The sequence below is a fragment of the Prionailurus viverrinus genome, chromosome E3 (genome assembly GCF_022837055.1).
Source record: "Prionailurus viverrinus isolate Anna chromosome E3, UM_Priviv_1.0, whole genome shotgun sequence".
NCBI classification, from domain to species: Eukaryota; Metazoa; Chordata; class Mammalia; order Carnivora; family Felidae; genus Prionailurus; species Prionailurus viverrinus.
The window spans coordinates 10,920,328-10,943,497 of NC_062576.1; the positions used below are offsets into that span (position 1 = coordinate 10,920,328).

The 23,170-nt window shown below is 55.5% G+C and overlaps 1 protein-coding gene across 5 annotated transcripts in view; it reads left to right on the forward strand.

Annotated features, from left to right (window-relative positions):
- CLIP2 (CAP-Gly domain containing linker protein 2) overlaps positions 1 to 23,170 on the forward strand; it is a 75,458-nt gene that overhangs the window by 26,030 nt on the left and 26,258 nt on the right. For all 5 annotated transcript variants that reach the window (XR_007147703.1, XM_047837968.1, XM_047837966.1 and 2 more), the window contains 2 exons: positions 9,024 to 9,580; positions 21,931 to 22,055. Coding sequence is in view for 4 of the 5 variants with exons in the window: in XM_047837968.1 (XP_047693924.1) it covers positions 9,024 to 9,580; positions 21,931 to 22,055 (682 nt within the window). In the remaining variant the exon portion in view is untranslated. The remainder of the gene's footprint in view (positions 1 to 9,023; positions 9,581 to 21,930; positions 22,056 to 23,170) is intronic.

The following is a 23,170-nucleotide window of genomic DNA, read 5'->3' on the forward strand; positions in this document are numbered from 1 at the left end:
GGTCACAGCTATCCCCCAATGCGCCTGTGGCCTTTCCTCACGCTGGGGACCCAGGACATAGGAGGTCAAGGAAGAGTGTGCATGGGAGCTCCCCTCAAGCAAGGAGCGGGCCACACGGGGCTTAGAGGGTTCACCTCCTATACTGTGATCCCCCCGAAAGGGCCTGCACAGGGCTGGTCCCAGAGCGTTTTTGGCTTATGGAACTGGGGCCCGATGTCCTTCATCCCCTGTGGGCGCTGCAGACACGGGAGCCAGCCTGCTGTGCCCGAGATGGGGCCGGCAGAGCTTGGAGCTGGCCTGTAGCCTTAGGCACTGGCCCTACCCTACTCCACTCCTGGACGATTATGTCTTTCACCTTGGTGCCCGGCTCCTTGGGAGAGCAGGTGGCATCCTGCCCGTGTTTTCAGTGACTTGTCCCAGATGCCGTGCAAACCTGGGCAGAACGGGGACAGACCTCCCGCCTTTGATCCTGCCCCAGGCAGCACTCATCTCCCTTCAAGGTCAGCTTCTCCAGCCCTCCTCCCCTAACCACATCCTAAACTTTTTAATGGCATCAGGATGGGGAAAGCCAAGCTGAGCTTTTCTGTGGCTGGGCTGCAGGGCAGGTGGGGGGTGGGGCAGCCTCCTAATGCTCCTGACGTCGCCCAGTATCGACCCGGGGTGGGGGGGACGCGCAGGGGCCCATCTTGCCCGCGCCTGTCTGCCGTGCTGTGGCCGGAGCAGGGCTTCTCCATGGGGAGCTGGCTCTGCTCTTTCCGGGGTAAGCCTCCCACATCTTTCTCCTCCTGGGTCCCCACCCTGAGTCTGTGGGTGGGGGCTCTGTCCTCCTGGTTCGGGAGTAGGGGGAACCGAAGGGGACTTCTGAGTTCAATTTGGCTCTGGAAGGAGGAGTGAGCAACCCTTGGGACAGGGCACAACCTTGGAGTGGGCTGATAGAGGGTTCCTTCTTCGGGGAGGGATGGCTGAAGGCAGTGTAGCAGGTGGATGCCGGGCCTGTGTGGCCCCAGAGGGTGGGCCAGGGGAGGGGGGTGGACTCAGTCCTCCCTGGAGGCCATATTAGCTGGTTCCGTCAGAAGGACTGACTGGGGAGTGGACTGGACTGGGAGGTTCACGGTGGGAAAGCCGGCACCCTTGAGGAATGCGATGGGGACCCTGTCCCTTCCTTCGTAACCTCCGCCTTGAGCATCTGCTGGGGACAGGAGAGGGCTTAGAGCACAAGGCTGCTTTGGGGTTTGTGGTGCATTTATGTCATGTTGCTTTGGGGCCCCCGGGGAGGGGAGGTCAGTGTTGTGGCCAGTCTGCGTTTCGGCCTGGTCCCAGGCTCCGAGGATGGAGAGGGGAGTCGGCGTGGGACTCAGATGTATACCCTAGCAGACTGGGAGGCAGCCTGTGCAAACCAAGGGAAAACGGAGTCCTGTAGAGTGGCTGTGCCAGTGAAGAATGTTGGAGCTGCTGTGATAGGCAGGGTATCCTTAGGTGACACGGAGAGGAAAATGCCAGGGTGACCGTTCTGTCTGGGACAGCCCTAGTTTATGTCTGTGGTCATGGCATGACGCTATAGTAATAACACCTCCTTTCTCTTCAGGGTGTCTGGTTTTGGATGACGAATCCTCTCGTCACCTCCTTTAAGCAGTCATGGTGCTCATGAGCACGTTAAAGGCTCTGACGAGTCCTGCAGCAAAGTAACCTCAACTTTATTTAAGCTGCAATTTCTCAATCTTCTTTGAATTTGGGGGTTCAGTGTTTATGTTCATGATATCTGTTATCCCTTTGTGGAACTATGGTCTGTAGAACATTTAGGGAATGCTTGCTTCCTTGGGGGACTGGGTCTTACATAGGCATGCTTTTTTCCCTCTGGCCTTCAGGGACAGAGGGCAGACTTCATTACACCCTTCAGTTCATGACATACCGTGTCTGTGAGGCCCTGCAAGGCCCGTCTTGTGTTTTTGTAAAGTTGGTATCTTTTTATTGCGTTTTCTCTTCCCACCACCCACATCTAGGCATCCATGTCTATGTTAGGACACTCTTTCTTTTTTTAAACAAATTTGTTTTTAATGTTTATTTGTTTTTGAGAGAGCCAGAGAGAGAGAGAGCATGAGTGGGGAAGAAGCAGAGAGAGAGAGGGAGGCATAGAACCTGAAGCAGGCTCCCGGCTCTGAGCTGTCAGCACAGAGCCCGACGACAAGGGGCTTGAACCCACAGACCGCGAGGTCATGACCTGAGCCGAAGTTGGACGTGTCATCGACTGAGCCACCCAGGCGCCCCTTGAGCCCTCCTTTGTGCCCAAGTATCGTATCAGAAACACCTTTCTGTATAACCTGGGAGAAGTATTTTTAAAGTTGCTCAAGAATCTGAAAGACTTGGGGCGTGCTGACAGCTCGGAGCCTGGAACCTGCTTCAGATTCTGTGTCTCCCTCTCTCTCTGCCCCTCCCCCACGTATGCTCTGTCTCTTTCTCTTTCTCCCTCTCTCTCTCTCTCTCTCTCTCAAAAATAAACAAACATTACAAATTTTTTTTAAAAAAAAAGAATCTGAAAGACTTGACCATAATTTATATAACTGCTTCCGTATTTGGGGGCACTTAGATTCAGGGTCTTGTTGCTGTTGTTAAGATTTTTTTTTTTTATGTTTAAGTCATCTCTACACCCAGCATGGGGCTTGAACTCACAACCTTGAGGTCAAAGAGTCGCATGCTCCACCAGCTGAGCCAGCCAGGTGCCCCCAGGGATTTCTGTTGTTGTCTCTCTTGTGAATGACAAGTCAGTATGTCCGTTTCTTCGTTTAAATTATTTCTTTGGGAAATGGACCAAAGATGACACTCCCTACTTAATTTTTTCTCATTGAAAATATTGTATTTCACTTTTAAAACATTTTATTAACCAAATTAACACAGGCTCATTGTACCCGTCCAAGGTTAAACTGGAAAGTATTCCCCGTCTAGAGTTGAAATGACCAGGGTGGGGGGTGATGACGTGAGTGGGTTTGTGTTTAGCGGGGGTCCCGGATGGCTTTGGAGAGGGGTGAAGCAGGGCAGGGGGTGCCGGAGGCTGAGAGAGACCCTTCTGGAGGTTTCTGCGGCAAGCTGTGTGGAATCTCTCAGGCCTGATCTCGGGAGGGCCCTCTGAGACCCTAGAGGGAGGTGTGGATTTCAGAGTTATTTCTTCTGTGGAATTGCGAGATCTGATGAATAATTGGATTGGGGGTAACAGTAGGGGAAAGAGCAAGGAAGATTTGTGGTCTAAGTGGGTGTTGGGGATGCACGCCAGAGATGAGGGGTACAGAGGAGGCACTCTTGGAGAGGGGATCACTGTGGTTCAGAACGTCAAGTGTGAGGGATCCCAGGGGACGTCGAGGGGCAGCTGCTGGAAGGAAGGGGCAGGTCTGGCAGCAGGGAAGGGATCTGGACTGGGGAGAGAAATTGGGGCCCAACTTCTACCATATCTTCCTGTGTCATTTGGATCTTTTACGAGGAGAATGTATTCACGTCTTTCAGGAAGGCAGGGGTGTGGCAGCGTGTAAGTAAGTAGCTAAAGGCGTAGGCGTGGGTTGGATCGTAGGGGGCAGGGCACCGTGTAGATCAGGGCTCCCCAGGTCCTGACCTCCTGCAGCTCGCCCCTCCCCTCCTACTCCCTGCACTGGAGGCGGGTCAGAGACTTGGTGCTTGTGTGCCTTCTGTCCTGCCTGTCATTCAGGGCGTCTGTAGAGAATTTTGGTGGGTTTTGAGGCTGGCCACCTGTCCAGGGTGTGGGGTGGCACCGGCCCATACCGGCTCACAAGAACCCATGGTGAAATTGTCAGGAATTTTACGAGCCAGATGTTAAAGGCAGCCTTTCCCTAAAAAATTAGATTGTGTGACCTTACAGTTTAATAAATTCTATTAAAAACATGGGTCATAAATACTCAAAACTCATGACTTCTGCTAGTGCTTTTAGTAGTGTTTATACCACCATTTTATTACTGGTGAAATATTACTGTTTTATAGTATCTGTGTTTTTAAGGTTATTGCTCTGTGGTAGAAACACCACATGATCTCTTTCCACATCCGTGTTCAGTGACATCATGCTGGTAGCTTGAAATTGACCATGGTGGGAGAATTTACGTTATGGAAATCGGCAAACTCTACAAATCAGGATTACTGTTCTCCTGGAGAGCTAATTATTTTTGTTCAAAAAAAAAATTTTTTTTTACTGTTTATTTATTTTTGAGAGAGAAAGACAGTGATAGAGCGTGAGCAGGAGAGGGGCAGAGGCACAGGGAGACACAGAATCCAAAGCAGGCTCCAGGCTCTGAGCCGACAGCACAGAGGAAGCTGTCATTTTGCGGGCTGGGGGGTGTTCGTGGCGCACATGGGGAGCCAGTGACCGGAGGAGAGGCGAGCGATGGTGGGGAGGCGGGTCCCTGGGGAGACCGAAGGGGGATGGGAGTTTGCCTCTAGAGGGAGAAGAGCGTTCCAAGCTAGAACAGTGAACCTTCCCTCCCCAGCCCCAGGCCCCCACGGATCTAGTTCCTTCTAGTCAGGGAGGTGGCCAGCTGAGTTGTGGCTGCGGTTCTCTTGTTATCTGGACCCCACCCCGGTGTGAGCCCCCATTTGGCCGTGCCTGTAGTCCCTAGCATCTGACCCTGGGTGCTCAGAGAACTGGGTCCCTGGGAGCTGGGGTTTGGAAGGCCTGTCCCCTCTTCCTGAGGCAGGGTGGGACCCAAGTCCCCGCCGGGGGAAGGGCGGGTGCATCCTCCCACCTCCGCTGCAACAGGCCGCCAGCTGCCGCCACCCCACCCCACGCCCCTTAGCCCTTTTCTCAAAGTCCTGCTTTGAACTTGAAACCAGCAGTAGATTCCCTCGTGCCTGGAGTCTGGGGAAAGGACCAAGTGCTCGAATGCGGTTTAAGTCTGTTGCCGCCTTTCGCTTTCGTGGGGGCTTGCCGGGCCAGGCTGCTCTGTGCAGAGGCTCCGAGGGCGGGGGGTGGGGCAGGCCCTGCCATCAGGGAGCTTCTGGAACCTGCCTCAGAGCCCGGTGGGTGTGACGGTGGGTGTGAGGGGAGAGCCGGCCAGGTCTGACAGCCCTGGGAGAACAGGGAGGGATGCACAGACCGTCAGGTCCTGGCCGCTCTGCCCTCGCCCTTTGCCGTCCTGTGGGGAAACAGGTGCAGGTCCAGGAAGGGGCTTGGCCAGGCCTGGCTCCCTGGATGGAAGGGACTCTATCCCTGTTTTCCATGCCTCCCCAAGCCCTGGTCTCTGGAAGCTTCCTGGTGTGAGGGGGGAATTTGATGAGGGTTTGTCCCGTGAGGCTGGGGCCGCCGAGGGCACCGAAGAGGAAAAATGAAGCAAAATCCCCGCGCGCCGTCGCCACGGGCTTGGGACCTGGATTTTAGCAGCTGTTAGAACAACTGGTCTCTGGGCCTATGACCTTAGAAGGGGCGGGTGGGGAAGAAAGATTACCTGAGGGTCTGCCTGACTCGGGACAGCTGGGGAGGACAGCTGTGTGGGCAGCTTCTGACCGAGAAGAGCCGCACTGGGTCCCCCTCGACCTGGGACCCTCCTCTGTGCTCTGAGCAAAGAGGCCGGGTAGGCACAGGTGCTCACCTGGGTCACAGCTGCCCAGGCCAGTTAGCAGACATCATGGAGCCGCTGGGCACAGGCACGTGTTCTAGAAACAGATACCGGAAGGGCAGGTGCCACACACGCGAGCCTTGTGGGAGAGCTGTTGAGGGGGAGGGCTCTGAGCCAGACCAGCTGGGCCTGACTCCTGCCTGGGTAACTTTGGACAAGAGCATCTGCATGATAAGAATGTAATGTAGAGGGGGCGCCTGGATGGCTCAGTTGTTAAAAAAAAATTTTTTTTTTTTTACATTTATTTATTTTTGAGAAACAGAGTGAGACAAAGCGTGAGCAGGGGAGGGGCAGAGAGAGAAGGAGACACAGAATCCGAAGCAGGCTCCAGGCTCCAAGCTGTCAGCCCAGAGCCCGATGTGGGGCTCGAACCCACAAACCGTGAGATCATGACCTGAGCCGAAGGCGAACGCTCAGCTGAGCCACCCAGGCGCCCCGTCAGTCGTTTAAACGTCCAACTCTTGGTTTCAGCTCAGGTCACGATCTCGTGGTTCCATGACTTGGAGTCCCACATCGGGCCTTGTGCTGGTAGTTCAGAGCCTGCTTGGGATTCCCTCTTTCCTTTCTCTCTGCCCCTCCCCGACTCATGCTGTGTCTGTCTCAAAATAAATAAATAAACTTTAAAAAAATCAGAAAGAATGTAACGTGGAGAAAGTATCCAGCCCGTTGATCCAGACCGGTAGCTGCCCGACTCTTTTCGTTGATGGACCACAGCACCTTGGGCATGGTTATGACGGGGGCCGGGGCTGGGCCATACTCCAATATGTGGCTTCCTCCGGCTGCTTTTCGGAGTGGCTTTTCCTAAGGAAGGTGCCCGCCTGATCTGATGAGTGGGAGAACCGCTGTGGGGTTCCCAAGGTCACCAGAACCTGCCTGGGAGGCCTTCTTCTGCCTCCTGGGACCCTTTGTGGTTCTTAAATGTTTAAAAATACTTTTTAAAGTTCATTTATTTATTTTGAGAGAGAGCACGTGAGCAGGGGAGGGGCAGAGAGAGAAGGGGAGAGAGAGAATCCCAAGCAGGCTCCACACTGTCAGCACAGAGCCCGATGCGGGGCTCGAACCCACGAACCATGAGATCATGACCTGAGCTGAAACCGAGAGTCAGACACTCAATGGACAGGGTCACCCAAGTGTCCCTTAATTTTTTTTTTTTTAATTCTTTAGTCTTCGTATAAATCATTGTTATCAAAATAACATCACAGTCAGCCCTCACTGTGCCCTTGCTTGGGCCAGGCACCGAGAACAGCCCCAGAAACCAAGGTGCAGGTGAGGAGGAGACCCAGGTGGGGCTAGGCCTCTGCCTCATGGCATCCCAGTGGTGGAAGAGAGCCTGGGGGGGCCCCCCTTCCAGGGTCCCGCCTAGGGGTCTTCTCTTAACAGGAAGCAAAGGGGACGTCTCTACATGGGACGGAGTAAAAGACAAGATTGTTCCCTGCTTATAAGGAACTGTAGGGTTTGGCCAGATTCTGGAAAACGGGTTCATTCAAGGGAGTCCAAGATTTGGGGTGATTGTAGTTTGATGCTTGGCTTGGCAGGTGCTTAGTGCTCTATTTTTGGTTTAATATATGTGTGTACCCTGCACCAAGAGCCAGAGGCCTCTAGCCAGGCAACCTAGGTAAAAGTGCCTGATCTCTCTGAGCCTCAGTTTTCCTCATCTGTAAAGGGGGGATAACAAAATGACTTCACAGGATTAGCCGTGAAGGTCAGACGGGCTACTGTATGTCAGGCCCTTAGCACAGAGCATCAGTTAGTGGGTTGATCACCGTGGTTGTTAGTCAAGTTCAGCGACGGAGCCCGTTGATCTCCCAAGAGCCCAGTCCACAGTTGAGAGGTCCCCTTTGTCAGGACCCCCCCCCCCCATCCCGGCTGTCCAGGCCTCGGATGCCACGTGCTTCCCCATTCCCGCCACCAGTGCCCCAGAGAGAGAACCACATGCTTGGTCTTGACTTCGGGCTGGGCCTTGGAGTTATGTGGCTTCCCCAGCGCCTAGAAGCTCTGGCTTCCAGTCCTGAGCTTCTTGCCAGGCCTGGGCCCAGGGTCTCTTGGCGGTGGCTGAAAGGAGGATGCTGGTGGGAGCCGCTTCCCTGTAGCCCCTCACTGGCTGCCCCTGGAAAGGACTAGAAACATACGCATCACTGTTTCACAAACGCATCAGCCTCTGGAGCAGAGAAAGGTGGGTCCTTCTCTGCCTGATGCTGAGTCTGGCAGGAAGTGGGGGGCAGCCTCCAGACTTCGTGGTGCAAATGGGGAAGTTTCCTGAGCCCCGTAGCACAGGAGGCCCTGCGTGGGGCCCAGATACACGTAAGGCATGTGGGTTCAAGTCCTGCTTTGTCTTTTCGTGAGTGACCTTGAGCAAGTTGCTTCTCTTGTCTTCCACGTCCTCGTCTATAGCATGTCAGGGTCCGGGCCCAGGGGGCAGGCCCCTTCCCTGGGTTTGAGTCCCATTTCTGCTGTGTGACTCTGGGCAAGGCCCTGGCCTCTCTGAGCCTCAGGGTCATTCTTCTTCTAAAGAGGGGCTGGGTCAGGGCACAGAGAGCCCAGAGGTCAGCCCCAGGATGTTGGAAGTGAAGGACTTGTCTCCCATGCACCTCCCCCTCCCCCCTTTTCCTGGTCTATGCAGTCCTGATGCTTTGGGCTGCAGCTCAGGGAGGGGAGACCCAGCAGCAGAGCAAGAGACTTTTCTGGCTCCTTCCTTGCCCCAAGGTGTCTGTGGCTGTCCCCAGCTGTCAAGGAATGGGTTGGAGCCGTTTGTATTGGGCCCCGAGCTGGCTGGGGTGCAGGGTGGGGAACACAGAGACCACTTCCCCTTGGTGGCGGGCCATGAGTGGTCTCAGGTTAACAGCCAGGAGCCTGAGCCCACTGGGAGGGGGAGGTGGCAGTTTGTAACCCTCGAGAATGGGTTCATTCCTGGCCCTCGATCCTGAGTGACCCTGAGCTGTGAAAGGTGAGGCTCTGAGGAGGTGCTTTCCTGAGTTTGCCCTTTTTTTTTTTTTAAGTTTCCTTATTTATTTTTGAGAGAGACTTAGCGTGCGCAAGCGGGTGAGGGGCAGAGAGAAGGAGAGAGGGAGGAATCCCAAGCAGGCTCCGCTTGGTCGGCGCACAAGCCCGACTCGGGGCTCGAACTCACAGAGCCGTGAGAGCAAGACCTGAGCTGCAGTCGAGTCGGACGCTTAACCGACTGGGCCACCCAGGTGCCCCCTGAGCTTTTTTTTTAATCCTTGAGCCTTCCGGAGGGATTGGGAGATAGGGAGAGACCTCGGGGACGCCCAAGGCCGCGAGCCCTCCCCCCACCCCCCACCCCCCACCCCCCGCCGTGCGTGCCTCAGTTTCCCCATCCGTCACCCGGCACGGGGGGCGCCTCCCCGCTCCCACCGCGCACCGTGGAGCCCTGACCGCTGCCTCTCTCCCGCCCCGCAGGCTCCCCCCTGCACAAGCAGGCCTCGGGCCCGGCCGCCGCCGCCACCGCCCCCCCCGCCGCCGAGAAGCCGGGCCCCAAGGCGGCCGAGGTGGGCGATGACTTCCTGGGGGACTTCGCGGTGGGCGAGCGGGTGTGGGTGAACGGCGTGAAGCCGGGCGTGGTGCAGTACCTGGGCGAGACGCAGTTCGCGCCGGGCCAGTGGGCCGGCGTGGTGCTGGACGACCCGGTGGGCAAGAACGACGGCGCGGTGGGCGGCGTGCGCTACTTTGAGTGCCCGGCCCTGCAGGGCATCTTCACGCGGCCCTCCAAGCTGACCCGGCAGCCCACGGCCGAGGGCTCGGGCAGCGACGCCCACTCGGTGGAGTCGCTGACCGCCCAGAACCTGTCGCTGCACTCGGGCACGGCCACGCCGCCGCTCAGCAGCCGGGTCATCCCGCTGCGGGAGAGCGTCCTCAACAGCTCGGTCAAGACGGGCAACGAGTCGGGCTCCAACCTCTCGGACAGCGGCTCCGTGAAGCGGGGCGACAAGGACCTGCGCCTGGGAGACCGCGTGCTGGTGAGTGCTGCCTCCACCGCCCCACCTTCAGGGGCAAGCTGGACCCCGGGGGCTGGGCGGGGAGGGGACTGGGGGGGGGGGGAGACTGGGGGGGGAATGCTGGGGGGGGGGGGTCCAGGCTGGGACGCCCAGTCCTCATCGGAACCACACGGAGTGACCGGGGATGCCGGTCCAATGGGCTCTGGAGACTGTCGCCGTGTGACCCTGGGCGAGCGCCTCAACCTCTCTGGACCTCAGTCTTCCCATTTGTAAAATGAGTTGGGATGCATGAATATGCGTAATGCCTCTAGACGGTGCCAGAAACTTAGGAGGTGCCCCATACATGTTAGCTCTTGTTGGTTTTATCCACGGATCCCGCCCGATGGTATTTCCCAATGGTGTTATCCGTTGACCAGCATGGATGCCCCAGGCCTATACTATTTCCTATGCCCCAGGAGAAGGCCGAGGACCGCAGGGTCAGGTGGTTCAGACACCTAATCGGCTGTAACGAAACGATCACTATTGGTGTCGGGGACAGAGTTGGGTCACTCTTTGGAGCCAAAAGGACCATCAGCCAAGTCTTCCTGCCGGGGGCCCCTCTTCTCTGCCGGTCCCTGTCATTGGGGCCACATTGGGAGGGGCAGTGGCCCCCAAGTCCTTTAGAGTCTGGATTCATCATCTGGATTCATTCATCAAGTCCAAATGAAGCAGTGTTTCCCTGGCACCTGCTGTGGGCCAGGGCTGGGCTGGGGGGGGTGCCAAGGTCATGGCAGGACAGGGTCATGTTCCTGCTGTACCAAGCCCAGGGTTAGGGTGGCTGAGGTGACCCCAGAGCTGACCCTGCCCCCCCCTCCAAGAACCACAGTGTTGGGAAGGAGAGAGTAACCCACGAGGCAGTCTCTGAAGGGCATCTGGTGGGCTTGGGTGTGAGAAGCCAGTGGGGGTAGAGTCAGCTGGTGGGGGAGACTGTGTTCATCAGTCTTCTGCAGGACTATGGGGACCATATACCTGGAGCTCCAAGGCTGAATGGGGAAGGGTTTGGGGGGCTCCAGGGTCCCCTTGTGGGGACTGCAGGAAAGTATTGTTGCCTGGGATTCTCCCTCCCTACCCCGAGGACCTCACACAACGCCAAGGTTTCCCCTGGAGGCTTCTGGGTAGGGTATTTGGGGCAGGGGCAGGGGAAATAGAGGAAATGTTTATACCCATTGCCTTGTTGAATCCTCAAGCCCACACCGTGATGTAATTTTATCCCTACTTTGTGGATGGAGAAACTGAGACTCAGAGAACTTTAAGAACTTACGTAGTAACTTACAAAGACTCAAACCAGCCCCCGCAGCCCGCCTTCCTGAGTCTCTCTACCCTGGTGATCTCTCTGGGGTCTGCCCACCCCAGGGGCCGGTTTCCCAACCTGCTTCCCTGTGGACAGAACTACCCACTTCGGTGATCTGGTGGAGGGCGTGGCCAGACTTGGTCCCTGCCCTCCAGCTCACTGTCTATCAGGGGAAAGAGACAGACGTCAGTGTTTCCTTATAGATCCGGGTGAGTGCCCATCACGGAGGCTTGACCTGGTGGGGGGCATCCCCGAGGCCGGTGTTTGGGCTGAGCCGAGGGAACGGACTAGAGAAACAAAAGAGTAGCAGGGCTGAGCTGTTGTTAGCAATGGTGCTGGGCAGCATTGTGCCTATGAGGCTGGTGTAGGCTTGACCCTGAAGGAGTGGAGGGGGTTTGCTCTATTTGCAGAGGGACCATGGCGCGGGCAGACCCACCTTTAAGCGCATCCCGCTTGCTGCTTGACGAGGAAAGGATGGGAGGGGGCAAGAGTGGAGCAGGGGAGAGGCAGAGGGCTGCGGTGGCAGCTCCGGGGACAGGGGGCTAGACTCTCGGGGCACTTGTGACTTCCTAGTCAGGGTCCTTGTGGTGGGGCTTTTGCTCTACTGTTGCTGCCACGGCTCCCCGGGAAGCCGTCCCCACCTGGCTGATGGGACCCAGGCAAGCTGGCATACAGTCTCACTGAGCTGTCTTGGGGTGCCCGGGGGCCAAGGGCACCTGCTGGCCGTTGACCACTATAGGGAGATCAGGTACAGGTTGGTGCCCTTGCTGCTACTTCCCACCTGTGTGATGCTGGGCAAGTCACTTAACTGAGCCTCGCCCTCATTCATTCATTCATTCATTCATTCATTCATCGTCTGTCCATTCAGCAAAATGGGCGTAGAAGCACCCTTGGGCTGCTTTCGTTGAGAACATTCAGAAAGCTGGTGGACGTGAAGTGTTCACAGTTACGCGGGGCCTGGTGAGTCCCGTGAGTGCCGTGGGTGTGGTCTGAGACCTCTTTGGGGTGGGAAGTGGAGGCTCAGGGGGTTATGGGCCAGCACTGGTTGGTTCTCAGGTTGCAGGAGCGGGGAGGTTGATCCCCAGTTTGATCCTGTCTGGAACTCCCTTTGCTTCCCTTTTAGGGAGTGGGCAGGGGAGCATACAAGCCTGCACAGGGTGGGCACTGCTCTAGAAGTCTCTGCCAGGCCCTAGCCCATCAGCAGGGCTGGTGGCAACCAAAGCAGATGGGCCTTGCTGACTTCCTACCGCGGTCTTGGGGGCGTCCCTCACGCTGGGGGCTGTGCCCAACACTTTCTGTACCTACTCTTTTTGGGTCCGGCCCACTGCCTTAGAAGCTGGGAGTTACCCTCCCATTTCATAGATGAGGAAACTGAGCTCAGCCCTGGAAACAGCTGGTCTGGAGTCACGCAGCCAGGAGGTAATAGCCATTCACTCATTCATTCATTCATTCATTCATTTATTGATGTTTATTTATTTTTGAGAGAGAAAGAGAGAGGGAGGGAGAGCATGTGAATGCGCACGCGGGGGAGGGGCAGAGAAAGAGGGAGACACCGAATCCGAAGCAGGCTCCAGGCTCTGAGCCGTCAGCACGGCTGAACTCCCCAACAGCGAGATCACAACCTGAGCCGAAGTCGGATGCTCATCCGGCTGAGCCACCCATGCCTCTATTTATACTTACCAACTGAGACTGCCCTAGAAACAGGATATCCGTGGAGTCTGGGGGGGGGGGGGGAGGAATTTACACACGGGGTTTGCTTCTACCGAAAGGATGGAGCCCCACGTGTCCCCCGTCCCACCGGAGTGTGCAGCTTCTCCAGGGTCGGTCCTGCAGCCTGGTCCACTGCTCACGGCCAGGACCCAGCTGGCTCAGCCGACCCCAGGACTCGCTTCTCCCTGTGCCTGCTGTGGACACCTGCTACGTCACCTTCCTGTCCCTACTCCACCCTTTAAAAAATTACATGCTGGGTGTGGGTGACTGTGGAGGCTGGAACTTACTTGAGGACAGGAGACAATATCAAAAAAATATAACTGCTTTTGCGGATTTTGTAAATCATGTGATCCTATAAATGCATTATCAGGGCCCTTCCCAGGGCCTTGGAGGAGGCCGGTGCAGAAGCTGTATTAGCTTCACCAGCTGTTAAACCTGCTTCTGAACTGGGTCAAAGGCATGAGCAGTATTATTTATGGTCTTTAAGTCATGTTGCTCTTCAGAGGTACCTATGGATCCTGGTGTCCCTGGGGCCTCAACGCTACCCCCTGAGGTGCAGGTAGCAGCTAAAGAATCACGGGCAGTTTATTTACGCTCTCTGTGCCTCAGTCCCTTCACCTGTAAGATGGGAGAATAGTTCACCTGCCGGGTGTGCAGGGTGTTTAGAAGCCCTGCTCTAAGTCAGCTCTGAATGTTAGTTCTTACCAGCCTTAAAGTCCTTGGAGGGTGGGTGTTCCCCTCGGCCACGGGGGTCCCAGGTGCAGTGAGGGGCTCGGAGCTCAGAGAGCCTCCCTGAAGTCACAGCAGCTCATGACGGCCTGGTGTCCTTGGCCCTCCTCGGTCAACCACTTGCTCGGGCCCACGGGCTGGTTGCCCTGCCTTTGTCCTTTTCCGCCCCTCCCCTGCCCCAGCACACACACGGATAACCTTTCTGATCCGTGCCTGGAATTCCTCCAACGATGAGCCCCACTTTTCTGATCCCTTCTTCTATTCCCCACCACCCTCAGCCCTCCGTCCGGGGCACCGTCTGGGGCCCCCCGCCGCCAGCTCCTGCCCGCCCCTGCACAGGGGCCTCTTTTTTCCTTTCTGGGTCCCCCTTTCTAGTCTTCCCACGTGCTTGCCCCGGCTGTGCCCACCTTAAAAACAAACTGAGGGGCGCCTGGGTGGCTCAGTTGGTTGAGCATCTGACTTCGGCTCAGGTCATGATCTCGCGGTCCATGGGTTAGCCCTGCATCGGGTTCTGTGCTGACGGCTCAGAGCCTGGAGCCTGCTTCGGATTCTGTGTCTGCCTCGCTCTCTGCCCCTCCCCTGCTCGTGCTCTGTCTCTCTCTGTCAAAAATAAATAAACATTAAAACAAAAACCCAAAAACTGAGCCCCTGCCCCATGTGTATTCCAGCCGTGCCCACTTCTCTGACCTCCCTTCAGCTAAACCCTTGAAAGCCCCCTCTGTGCACGTGGTCTCCACCCCTGCTGTCCAGCACCCTCTGCTCTGGGGAAACTGAGGCCGCCACAGATCTGCACAGTACAAGTTAGAGCGACCGGTTCCCTGTCCTGGCTTTATGTCCCCTCCTGGCAGAACTGGGCACCGTCCGTCTCCCTGCCTCCTTCTGGAAGCACTTTCTTCCTCCCTCCCCCCACCCCAGCTTTCCTCCTACCTCCTTGGCCAGCAGGGAGGTGTTCCTTGCCTCGGGTCAGGTCCAAAGTCCAGCCGTGGGGTCAGGTCCAAAGTCCAGCCGTGGCTCGTCTCCCCCTGTGCAGTCTCCCTGCTGGAACCGTCTGGGCCTGTGACTTAGAAGAGTCCGGACACATGGGGCGTCCCACTGCCCAGGGGTGGCTGGTGTCTTAGATCAAGTGCTTACGCAGCATCCCTGCTTAGCGTGTGTTACTTTCCCGGGGCTGCTCTAACAGCTGCCACCAACTAGTCCTTTACAGGAAGGGGGTTTTCTCTCCGTTCTGGGGGTTAGCAATCTCAAGTCAAAGGTGCTGGCAGGGCTGTTCGCTCTCTGAAGGATCAAGAGAAGAACCCATTCCGTGCCTTTCTCTTTGGTTCTGGAGGCTGCTGGCATCCCGTGGCATTCCTTGGCCGGCAGCCACCTCACCCAGCCCCTCCCTGCGCCTTCACACGGTCTCGTCTCCGTGTGTCCGTGTCTCTCCTCTTCTTATAAGAACAGCAGTCACATCCCGTTAGGGCCCCTGCTAATGACTTCCCCTCACTTAATCCCGTCTGAAGGACCTCAGCTTTAAATAATATAAACATAATAATATAATTAATAATAATAAGATCACATTCAGGGCGCCCGGGTGGCTCAGTCAGTTAAGCATCCGACTCTGGATTTTGGCTCAGGTCATGATCTCGTGGTTTGTGAGTTCGAGCTCCACACTGGCAGTGTGGAGCCTGCTGGGGATTCTCTCTCTTTCCCTGTCTCTCTCTCTGCCCTTCCCCCACTCACGCTTGCTAGAGAGCAAAATGCTCTCTCAAAATAAGTAACTAAAATAAATAAACTTTAAAATAAATAAGTAAGGTGGGGTGCTTGGGTGGCTCGGTGAGTTGAGTGTTTGACTTCAGCTCAGGTCATGGTCTTGAGGTCTATGAGTTCGAGTCTCACATCGGGCTCTGTGCTGACAGCTCGGAGCCTGGAGCCTACGTCCGATTCTGTGTCTCCCTCTCTCTGCACCTCCCCTCCGTGCTCTCTCTCTCTCTCTCAAAAATAAACATGAAAACAACATTTTGAAAATTTTGAAAATAAATAAGGTCACATTCACAGGTATGGGGAGGGGCGGGGGAGTCAGGACTTGAATGTATCTCTTTTAGAGGACACGGGTCAGCCTGTCACACATGCCCCAGACAGAACTCATCTGTTTATCCCCCACCCCGTCCCTGACCTGCTCTTCCCGTCTTCCCCGTCCTTGTGAACACTCACCTGCCTCTCCAGCGACCAGGCCAGGAACTTGGGACTCAGCCTTGTGCCCTGTTTTTCTCTCCTCCCCAACCATGCGACTCGTCTGGAAGTCCCCGGTGCTGTCTCGAAAACACACCGGAATCTGTCCCCACCCTACCGCCTCCCCTGGGAGGCTCCTCTCTCTTGGACGGAGGGCCCGCCTCCTCCTTGGTCTCCCTGCCCCCACCCAGGTCCCTGCACCCCACAGGCTCCCATTTCACCTGAGATAAGACCCACCTGCCTTCCCATGGCCCCCAGACCCTTGTCAACTGCCCGCTCACCCTCAGGCCACCTGGCGTCCCTCCCTCCCTGGCCGAGCCCGGCCGCAACCGCCTTCTGTCCTCTCCTCCAGTGTCCCGGGCTGGTCCCTGCACAGGGGACACTGTCCCCCAGAGCTTCCCACAGCTCGATGCCCTCCGTCCGCGAGGCCTCTGCCCCATGGGCTCTCCTCGGAGAGAGAGGCCTCTGAGGTCACCCTGCCCAGCCCCTCCAACCGCCTGGATTAACAGCAGGAGTCCACTTCCTCCTCCTCCACTGCTGGTTTCCTGCCATGGCTGAGAGCGCCTTGACCACGGGCCTTGTCCGTTTTGTCCACAACGGCTGGGCCCCTAGTGCCCACCGCAGAGCCTGGTGCCAGGAAGATGCTGAACGAACCACTCAGGGCCCCGAGGGTTGGTCCCGAGCGAGCAGGGCACCGCTGGCCCGTGTTGGGGCTGCACAGGCTAGTTGAACCCCAGGTTCTTCTCGGGCCTCTGTCCCCTCATCTCCCGAGAGCGACCCTTCTTCCCGGCCAGCCCTTCTTCCCACCAGTACCACCCCCTCCCCCCAACACAGCATCCCGGCAGGTGCTAGTCCGGCCTTGGCCGTGAGCCCCTCGCCGTGCCCTCAGCAGCCCTGTGACGTGGGCCTGGCGTGCCCCCCCCCCCGCCCCTCCTCCTGATGGCAGAGCTGAGCTGGACGGCTGGGGGGCCCTGTTCTCTCGTCGTGTGGGCGCTACCCTGATCTGCGGCAGAGGCGTGCATTTGAAGTGAGTCACCAGTTTTGACTTCCTCAGAGGAAAGTCCCCGAGAAACAGATGAGCCTGGCCTGCCCACCACCATTGCTCTGGGAGACCTGGGATGCAGTTGGTGTTTGGCCCAAATAACCTGCGGGTGGCACAAAGGGGAGGCTGGGGCCTGGCACGTGGTGGGGGTGGGTGCCAGGGAGTGTTCTCTTTTATTTATTCTTTTTTTTTTTTAAGTTTCCGCATTTGGAGAGAGAGAGCAGGTGAGAGACAGAGAGAATATCCCAAGCAGGCTCCCCAGTGTCCAGCCCGATGCAGGGCTCGAACCCACAAACAGATCATGACCTGAGCCAAAATCGAGAGTCGGACGCTTAACCGGCTGAGCCACCCAGGCGCCCCTAAAGAGGGAGAATCTTGAACAGGCTCAGTGCGGAGCTCGATCCCCTGACCCTGGGATCATGCCCTGAGCCAAAATCAAGAGTCGGACGCTCAACCGACTAAGCCACCTAATCACATTTTCTATAGACCTAAACTTGCCCCCAAGAAGTCTATTAACTTTTTTAAAGTAAAGAAGGATTATATCAAAAAAAAGAGAGAGAAGAGGCTGATGTCCTCCGTCTGGAGGGCGAGGCCTGCCACACCCGGGCTGGGGTCTCGGTGAGCAGAATCTCGGGGGTCGTCGGGGAGACCGGTGTCCCGAGGTTGTGCCGACCAAGGTGGGGCGGTCAGTGCCACACCCATCCCCTCTGGAAACTTTTCCGTGGCCTCTGCCTTGCTCCCAGCTCGGGAAGGGTACCCAAGGGACAAGGAGAGGATTTGGGTCCGGAGGCAGCTGAGGACCAAGGGTGAGGCAGTACCCGCCCGGGCCGGCACTTGTAGCCGCAGACCCCCGCCTGAGGCGAGCCTGGTAGCTGTGCCCCGCGAGGACCGGAGAAGCAAGAGAGAGAGGTCCAGCAGACTTTTCTGCTCCCTGACTACTCTGAACCTCAGTCTCTTCATCTAGGAGTGGAGTAAAGCTGCGCACCGCATAGCGCTGTGACGTTTAGAAATCGTGTCCTCGATGTGCCCGGCAGGCAGTCGGTGTGGGAGAGACGTTGGGAGCGGAGTGAGTTTTGATTAGCGAGCTGGTCCCTTTCAGGCACACGCGAGGCACACTTGGGGGTGTCAGAGGAGGTTCCGACAAATAAGGTGGATAAACACGCATGTCTGCTTCTACTCTTCCCTGAACCTGCCTGAGAACGACAGGGAAGGGAGGTTTTTTTTTTTTTCTTTCAATGTTTATTTAACATGTGTGTATGTATTTCATGTTTTATTTATTTTTTATGTTTGTTTTGAGAGAGAGAGAGCACGTGTGCATGCACATACAAACGGGGGAGGGGCACAGGGAGAAGCAGACACAGAATCCAAAGCAGGCTCCGGGCTCTGAGCCATCAGCACAGAGCCCGATGCGGGGCTCGAACTGGTGAACCGTGAGATCACGACCTGAGTTGAAGTTGGACGCTTAACCGACTGAGCCACCCAAGTGTCCCGAGCTATGCACATTAAAAAAAAAATTTTTTTTGATGTGTATTTACTTTTGAGAAGAGACAGGGAGTAAAGGGAGGGGCAGAGAGAGGGAGAGAGAATGAGAATCTCAAGCAGGCCCCACACTCTCAGTGCAGAGCCGGACATGGGGCTCGATCCCGCAAACCAAGAGATCATGACTTGAGCTGAACTCAGGAGTCAGACGCTCAACCGACAGAACCGCCCATACGCCCCAATTCAATGAAATTTCTATCCTGATGGCTGACCCCCTTTCCCCGCTGGCGTCTTCTAGAACCCTCCTCAGGGTGAGCACAAGAAGCTTTTCTGGGGAAAGTGGCCAGTCCTCTAACAAATTAGAGAAGGTCCTACAGGCATTAAATCTGAACAGAACACCATTATGTACGTGAGTATGAATGTTCAGTGAACAAAAATGCTCTGGGGAAGTGAAAAAACAGGACACGTATAAGAAACTCCACAGAAGTATTAGAAGATCAATTTGAGGAGGCGCCTGGCTGGCTCAGTCAGTAGAGCATGCAGCTCTTGATTTTGGGGTTGTGAGTTCAAGTCCCACTTTGGGCATAGAGATTACTTTTTTAAAAAAAAGATAAATTAGGAGCACCTGAGTGTCTCAGTCAGTTAAGCATCTGACTTCGGCTCAGGTCCTGATCTCATGGTTTGTGGGTTCAAGCCCCACATCGGGGTCTCTGCTGACAGCTCGGAGCCTGGAGCCTGCTTCAGATTCTGTGTCTCCTTCTCTCTCTGCGCCGTCCCCACTCATACTCTGTCTCTCTCTCTCTCTCTCTCTCTCTCAAAAATAAATAAACATTAAAAAAAAATTTTAAGAGATAAGTTTGAGGAAATCTCCCAGGAAGTAGAACCAAAAGACAGATGGAAACAGGAGAGAAAATAAAACCCTCAGAGAACCTTCCAGGTGATCCAGCTTCCAAATGTAGTGGTTCCAGAAAGGAAACAGGAAGAGGAGGGTAGAAGTCAAAGAAGGAATGCCAGAAAATTCCCCGGGATTGACAAGGGTTTCTTGGTTGAGAGGGCCCACGGGAGCCCAGGCAAGGGACGAGGCCCACACCCAACGCACCTCACCATGTGCCTGCACAGCCCTGAGACAGAGCAAACTCTGCCCATTTCTGGAGTGGGCAGACAGGCTCGCCCGAAGGATCGGGACTCAGGTCGGCTTGGAACTTGTCAACAGCCACCCTGGAAACAGAGAGAGGGAGCTTCGAAAGCCTGGAGGAAGAGACCCAGCCCGACTCCTTCAACCGTGAGGGAAGCAAGATAATTAGAAGCAGGCGTTCACACAACGACCTGTAGGTGGATGTGCACAGCCCCTTGATTCACGGTGGTTTACTGGAACCGCTGGAAACGACCCACGTGTCTTAAGAGCGGACGAATGGACGGACAAAATGGGACGGAACCCGTATGCTGGAATTCATAAAAAGGAATGAAGTGCTTCCACGGATAGACGTGGGTGGACCTTGAAAACATGATGCCAAATGTAGGAAAACTAGACACAGAAGGTCACGTGCTGATAATTCCACTTCTGGGAAATGGCCAGAATAAGGCAATCTGTAGAAAAGAGTGGTTGCCAGGAGCTGGGGGTGGGGGTGGGGGTCTGCTTCTGGGCGCAGGGTTTCTTGGGGGGGGGGGGTGATGAAAATGTCCCGGGATCGGAAACATGATGGTTGCGAATGTACGAAAAAGCCCCAGGGCTCTGCGCTTCATAGTGGTCAAAGGGGTGAATTTTATGCTATGGGATTTTTACCTCAATTAAGCAAAAGGGAGGCTAGAGTAAAAATTATTGTCCATTATGCAAAGGCTCCAATAGGTTATTTCTTCATGTGCTTTTTCTTTTTCTTTTTTTTTTTTTAAATGTTTGTTTATTTTTGAGACAGAGAGAGACAGAGCGTGAATGGGGGAGGAGCAGAGAGAGAGAGGGAGACACAGAATCCGAAGCAGGCTCCAGGCTCTGAGCTGTCAGCACAGAGCCCGACGCGGGGCTCGAACCCACGGACCGTGAGATCGTGACCTGAGCCGAAGTCGGCCGCTTAACCAACTGAGCCACCCAGGCGCCCCTTCCTTTGCTTTTTCTTAAAAAGCCCTGGCAGGGAGGGGGGGACGCCGGGTTGGCTCAGGTTAAGTCGGGCTCCCTCTGTCTCTCAAAAGTGAATAAATGTTCAAAAAAAAGAAAAAGATTAGCTGGCTCAGGAGAGTGTGCAATTCTTTTTCTTTTTTTTTTTTTTTTTACATTTATTTATTTTCGAGAGACAGAGTGAGAGAGTGAGCAGGGGAGGGGCAGAGAGAGGGAGACACAGAATCTGAAACAGGCTCCAGGCTCCGAGCTGTCAGCACAGAGCCTGACGCGGGGCTTGAACTCACAAACCGTGAGATCATGATCTGAGCCGAAGTCAGATGCTTAACCGACTGAGCCGCCCAGGCACCCCAGCCCCAAAACTTAACTTCTAATAGCATACTGTTGACCGGAAGCCTTACCAATAACATGAGCAGTCAATTAACACGTATTTTGTATGTTACATGCATCACGTATCGTATTCTCACACTCAAATAAGGTAGAGGAGAAATGTTATTAAGCAAGTCATAAGGAAAATACTTTTTTTTTTTAAATTTTTTTTTTTCAACATTTATTTATTTTTGGGACAGAGAGAGACAGAGCATGAACGGGGGTGGGGCAGAGAGAGAGGGAGACACAGAATCGGAAACAGGCTCCAGGCTCCGAGCCATCAGCCCAGAGCCCGACGCGGGGCTCGAACTCACGGACTGTGAGATCGTGACCTGGCTGAAGTCGGACGCTTAACCGACTGCGCCACCCAGGCGCCCCGGAAAATACATTTTTAAAGTACTGTACCATTTATATATAAAAAAAAAAAATCCTCACATCAGTGGACCCACACAGTTCAAACCCATGATGTATATAACTTTAATTGTTAAAAATTTAAACTTTTTGAGAGTAATGTTTTTAAAATATTTATTTATTTTGGGGTGGGGAAGGAGACAGAGAATCCCAAGCAGTCTCCTCACTGTCAGTGCACAGCCCCACGCAGGCCTCGAAATCGTGAACCGTGAGATCATGACCTGAGCGGAAATCGGGAGCCAGATGCTTAACTGACTGAGCCCCCCAGGTGTCCCTAGAGTAATATTCATACTTACTGGCCTGTTCTGTGAGTTTGTTTTTAAAAAAAATTTTTTTTAATGTTTCTTTATCTTTTGAGAGAGACAGAGACGGAATGCAAGTGGGTTAGGGGCAGAGAGAGAGGGAGACACAGAATCCAAAGCAGGCTCCAGGCTCCGAGCTGTCAGCCCAGAGCCTGACGCGGGGCTCGAACCCACAAGCTGTGAGATCATGACCTGAGCCGAAGTCGGACGCCCAACCGACTGAGCCACACAGCAGCCAACCATCATTTAACCATTTTTTAAGGATAACGTTTATCGAGACGTTATGTATTGATAATGGTATTGCCAGACAGCGCACATTCAGTGCTTAATCCTCAGGAAGGGGGGAAAATAAATAAATAAATAAATAAATAAATAAATAACTTTTTAGAGGCGACGATGCTGAAGCTCAGAGAGGTTAGGCAACTTGCCAGAGCTCACACAGCGTGTAAGTGGCAGTGTTTCAGTGCACGTCTGTCTGTCTCCAGAGCCCTTGCACGGGACGGCCCTGGGAAGCTCTGGTTTTACCCGTATCCCTCGCTGCTGTCCTCGGGCCTCTCCTCCTCCTCACCCCCTCTTCCTTCTCCCCTGCACACTGGAAGGGAGAGGGGAGATGAGCCTGGCCATCCCTGCCTGTGCCCGCTGCGTCCTCTGGACCTGAGTGTCTCTGTGCGCCAACAGGTCGGCGGGACGAAGACGGGTGTGGTGCGGTACGTGGGGGAGACAGACTTTGCCAAGGGCGAGTGGTGCGGTGTGGAGCTGGACGAGCCCCTCGGGAAGAACGATGGGGCGGTGGCGGGCACCAGGTATGGCGGGCTTCCCCCGGGGGAGTCTGGGAGGGAGCTGCTCTTCCGAGGGGGGGGGTCGGTACAAGGGCTGGGGCATTGGAGGAGGTCAGCATTGAGGGTAGCTGGGTAGCTGTGCCACTCACCACGGTATAGATGCTGGCAGCTTCCTTCTGCCTGAGGCAGGCGCTGCGAAAAGCACCCCCATTTTACAGGTGAGAGAACAGAGGCCAGAGAGGTCATTGCTCAAGGTCGCACAGAGTCACGGGCAAGTGCTAAGTGGGTCATTGGTTCTGTGTTCCCTCTTCCATGCCACACGTGGGGTAGGAGCCCTAGAAAAGAGGAGGCGGTTCCTGCCTTCCGGGGGTTCCCCTGGGTGATACAGGAAATAATCCGGTACTGGCCCGTGTCCAGCAGCTATGAGTGGGGTCACCACTGGGTTCCAGGTCCCTTGCTGTCCCTGATTAGAGCTGACTGCCTGTTCTGCTGGGTCAAGAGGGTCTAAGGCTGGGGCTGGGGGTGTGATGTTCTGGGTGAGCAGTGTGTGGCGGGGGCGTGGGGCTAAGGCCCAGTGGCCCAAGAGCCTGTGTTGGCTGTCCCGAGGCTAGATTGTGTGGCCCAGGGGAGGCTGTGACAGCTCTGAAAAGGAGTGGCCAGGGTGGTGCAGGCCAAACTGCCAGGGGAGGAACCACACTTGAACCAGGTCTTGAAGGAAAGTAGGGTTTTGTTTTTGGAATGGCTTGAGGAAGATCTGCTCTATCGGGGCGGGGGTTGGGGGGAGGACAGTCCCAGCAAAGACCTGCGTACAGGAAGAGGCGGGATGGGGTGGCAGTTTCGAGGAGAGTCAGAAACTAGACAGCACCAGCTCCCTGGTCCCATGTGGAATCTGTGCCCAGGAAGGTTCTGGGAGAAGACAATCCAGAGTTTCCGGGACAACACTTGGCCTTCCTGTTCTCAAGATGGATGTTTCCACTCACTCTTGCTCTCAGAATTCAGGGCCAGGTTGGGAGCCTCAGCCCCCACCTCCAAGGCATCTCCTTCAGGCTTTTGTTGCTCTGTGCTGGGAGTATTGTGCACAGAGGGCCAGTGGCGTTCCTTGGGGCTGGGGTAGCCCAGGGGCAGTCATGAGAGTGGGG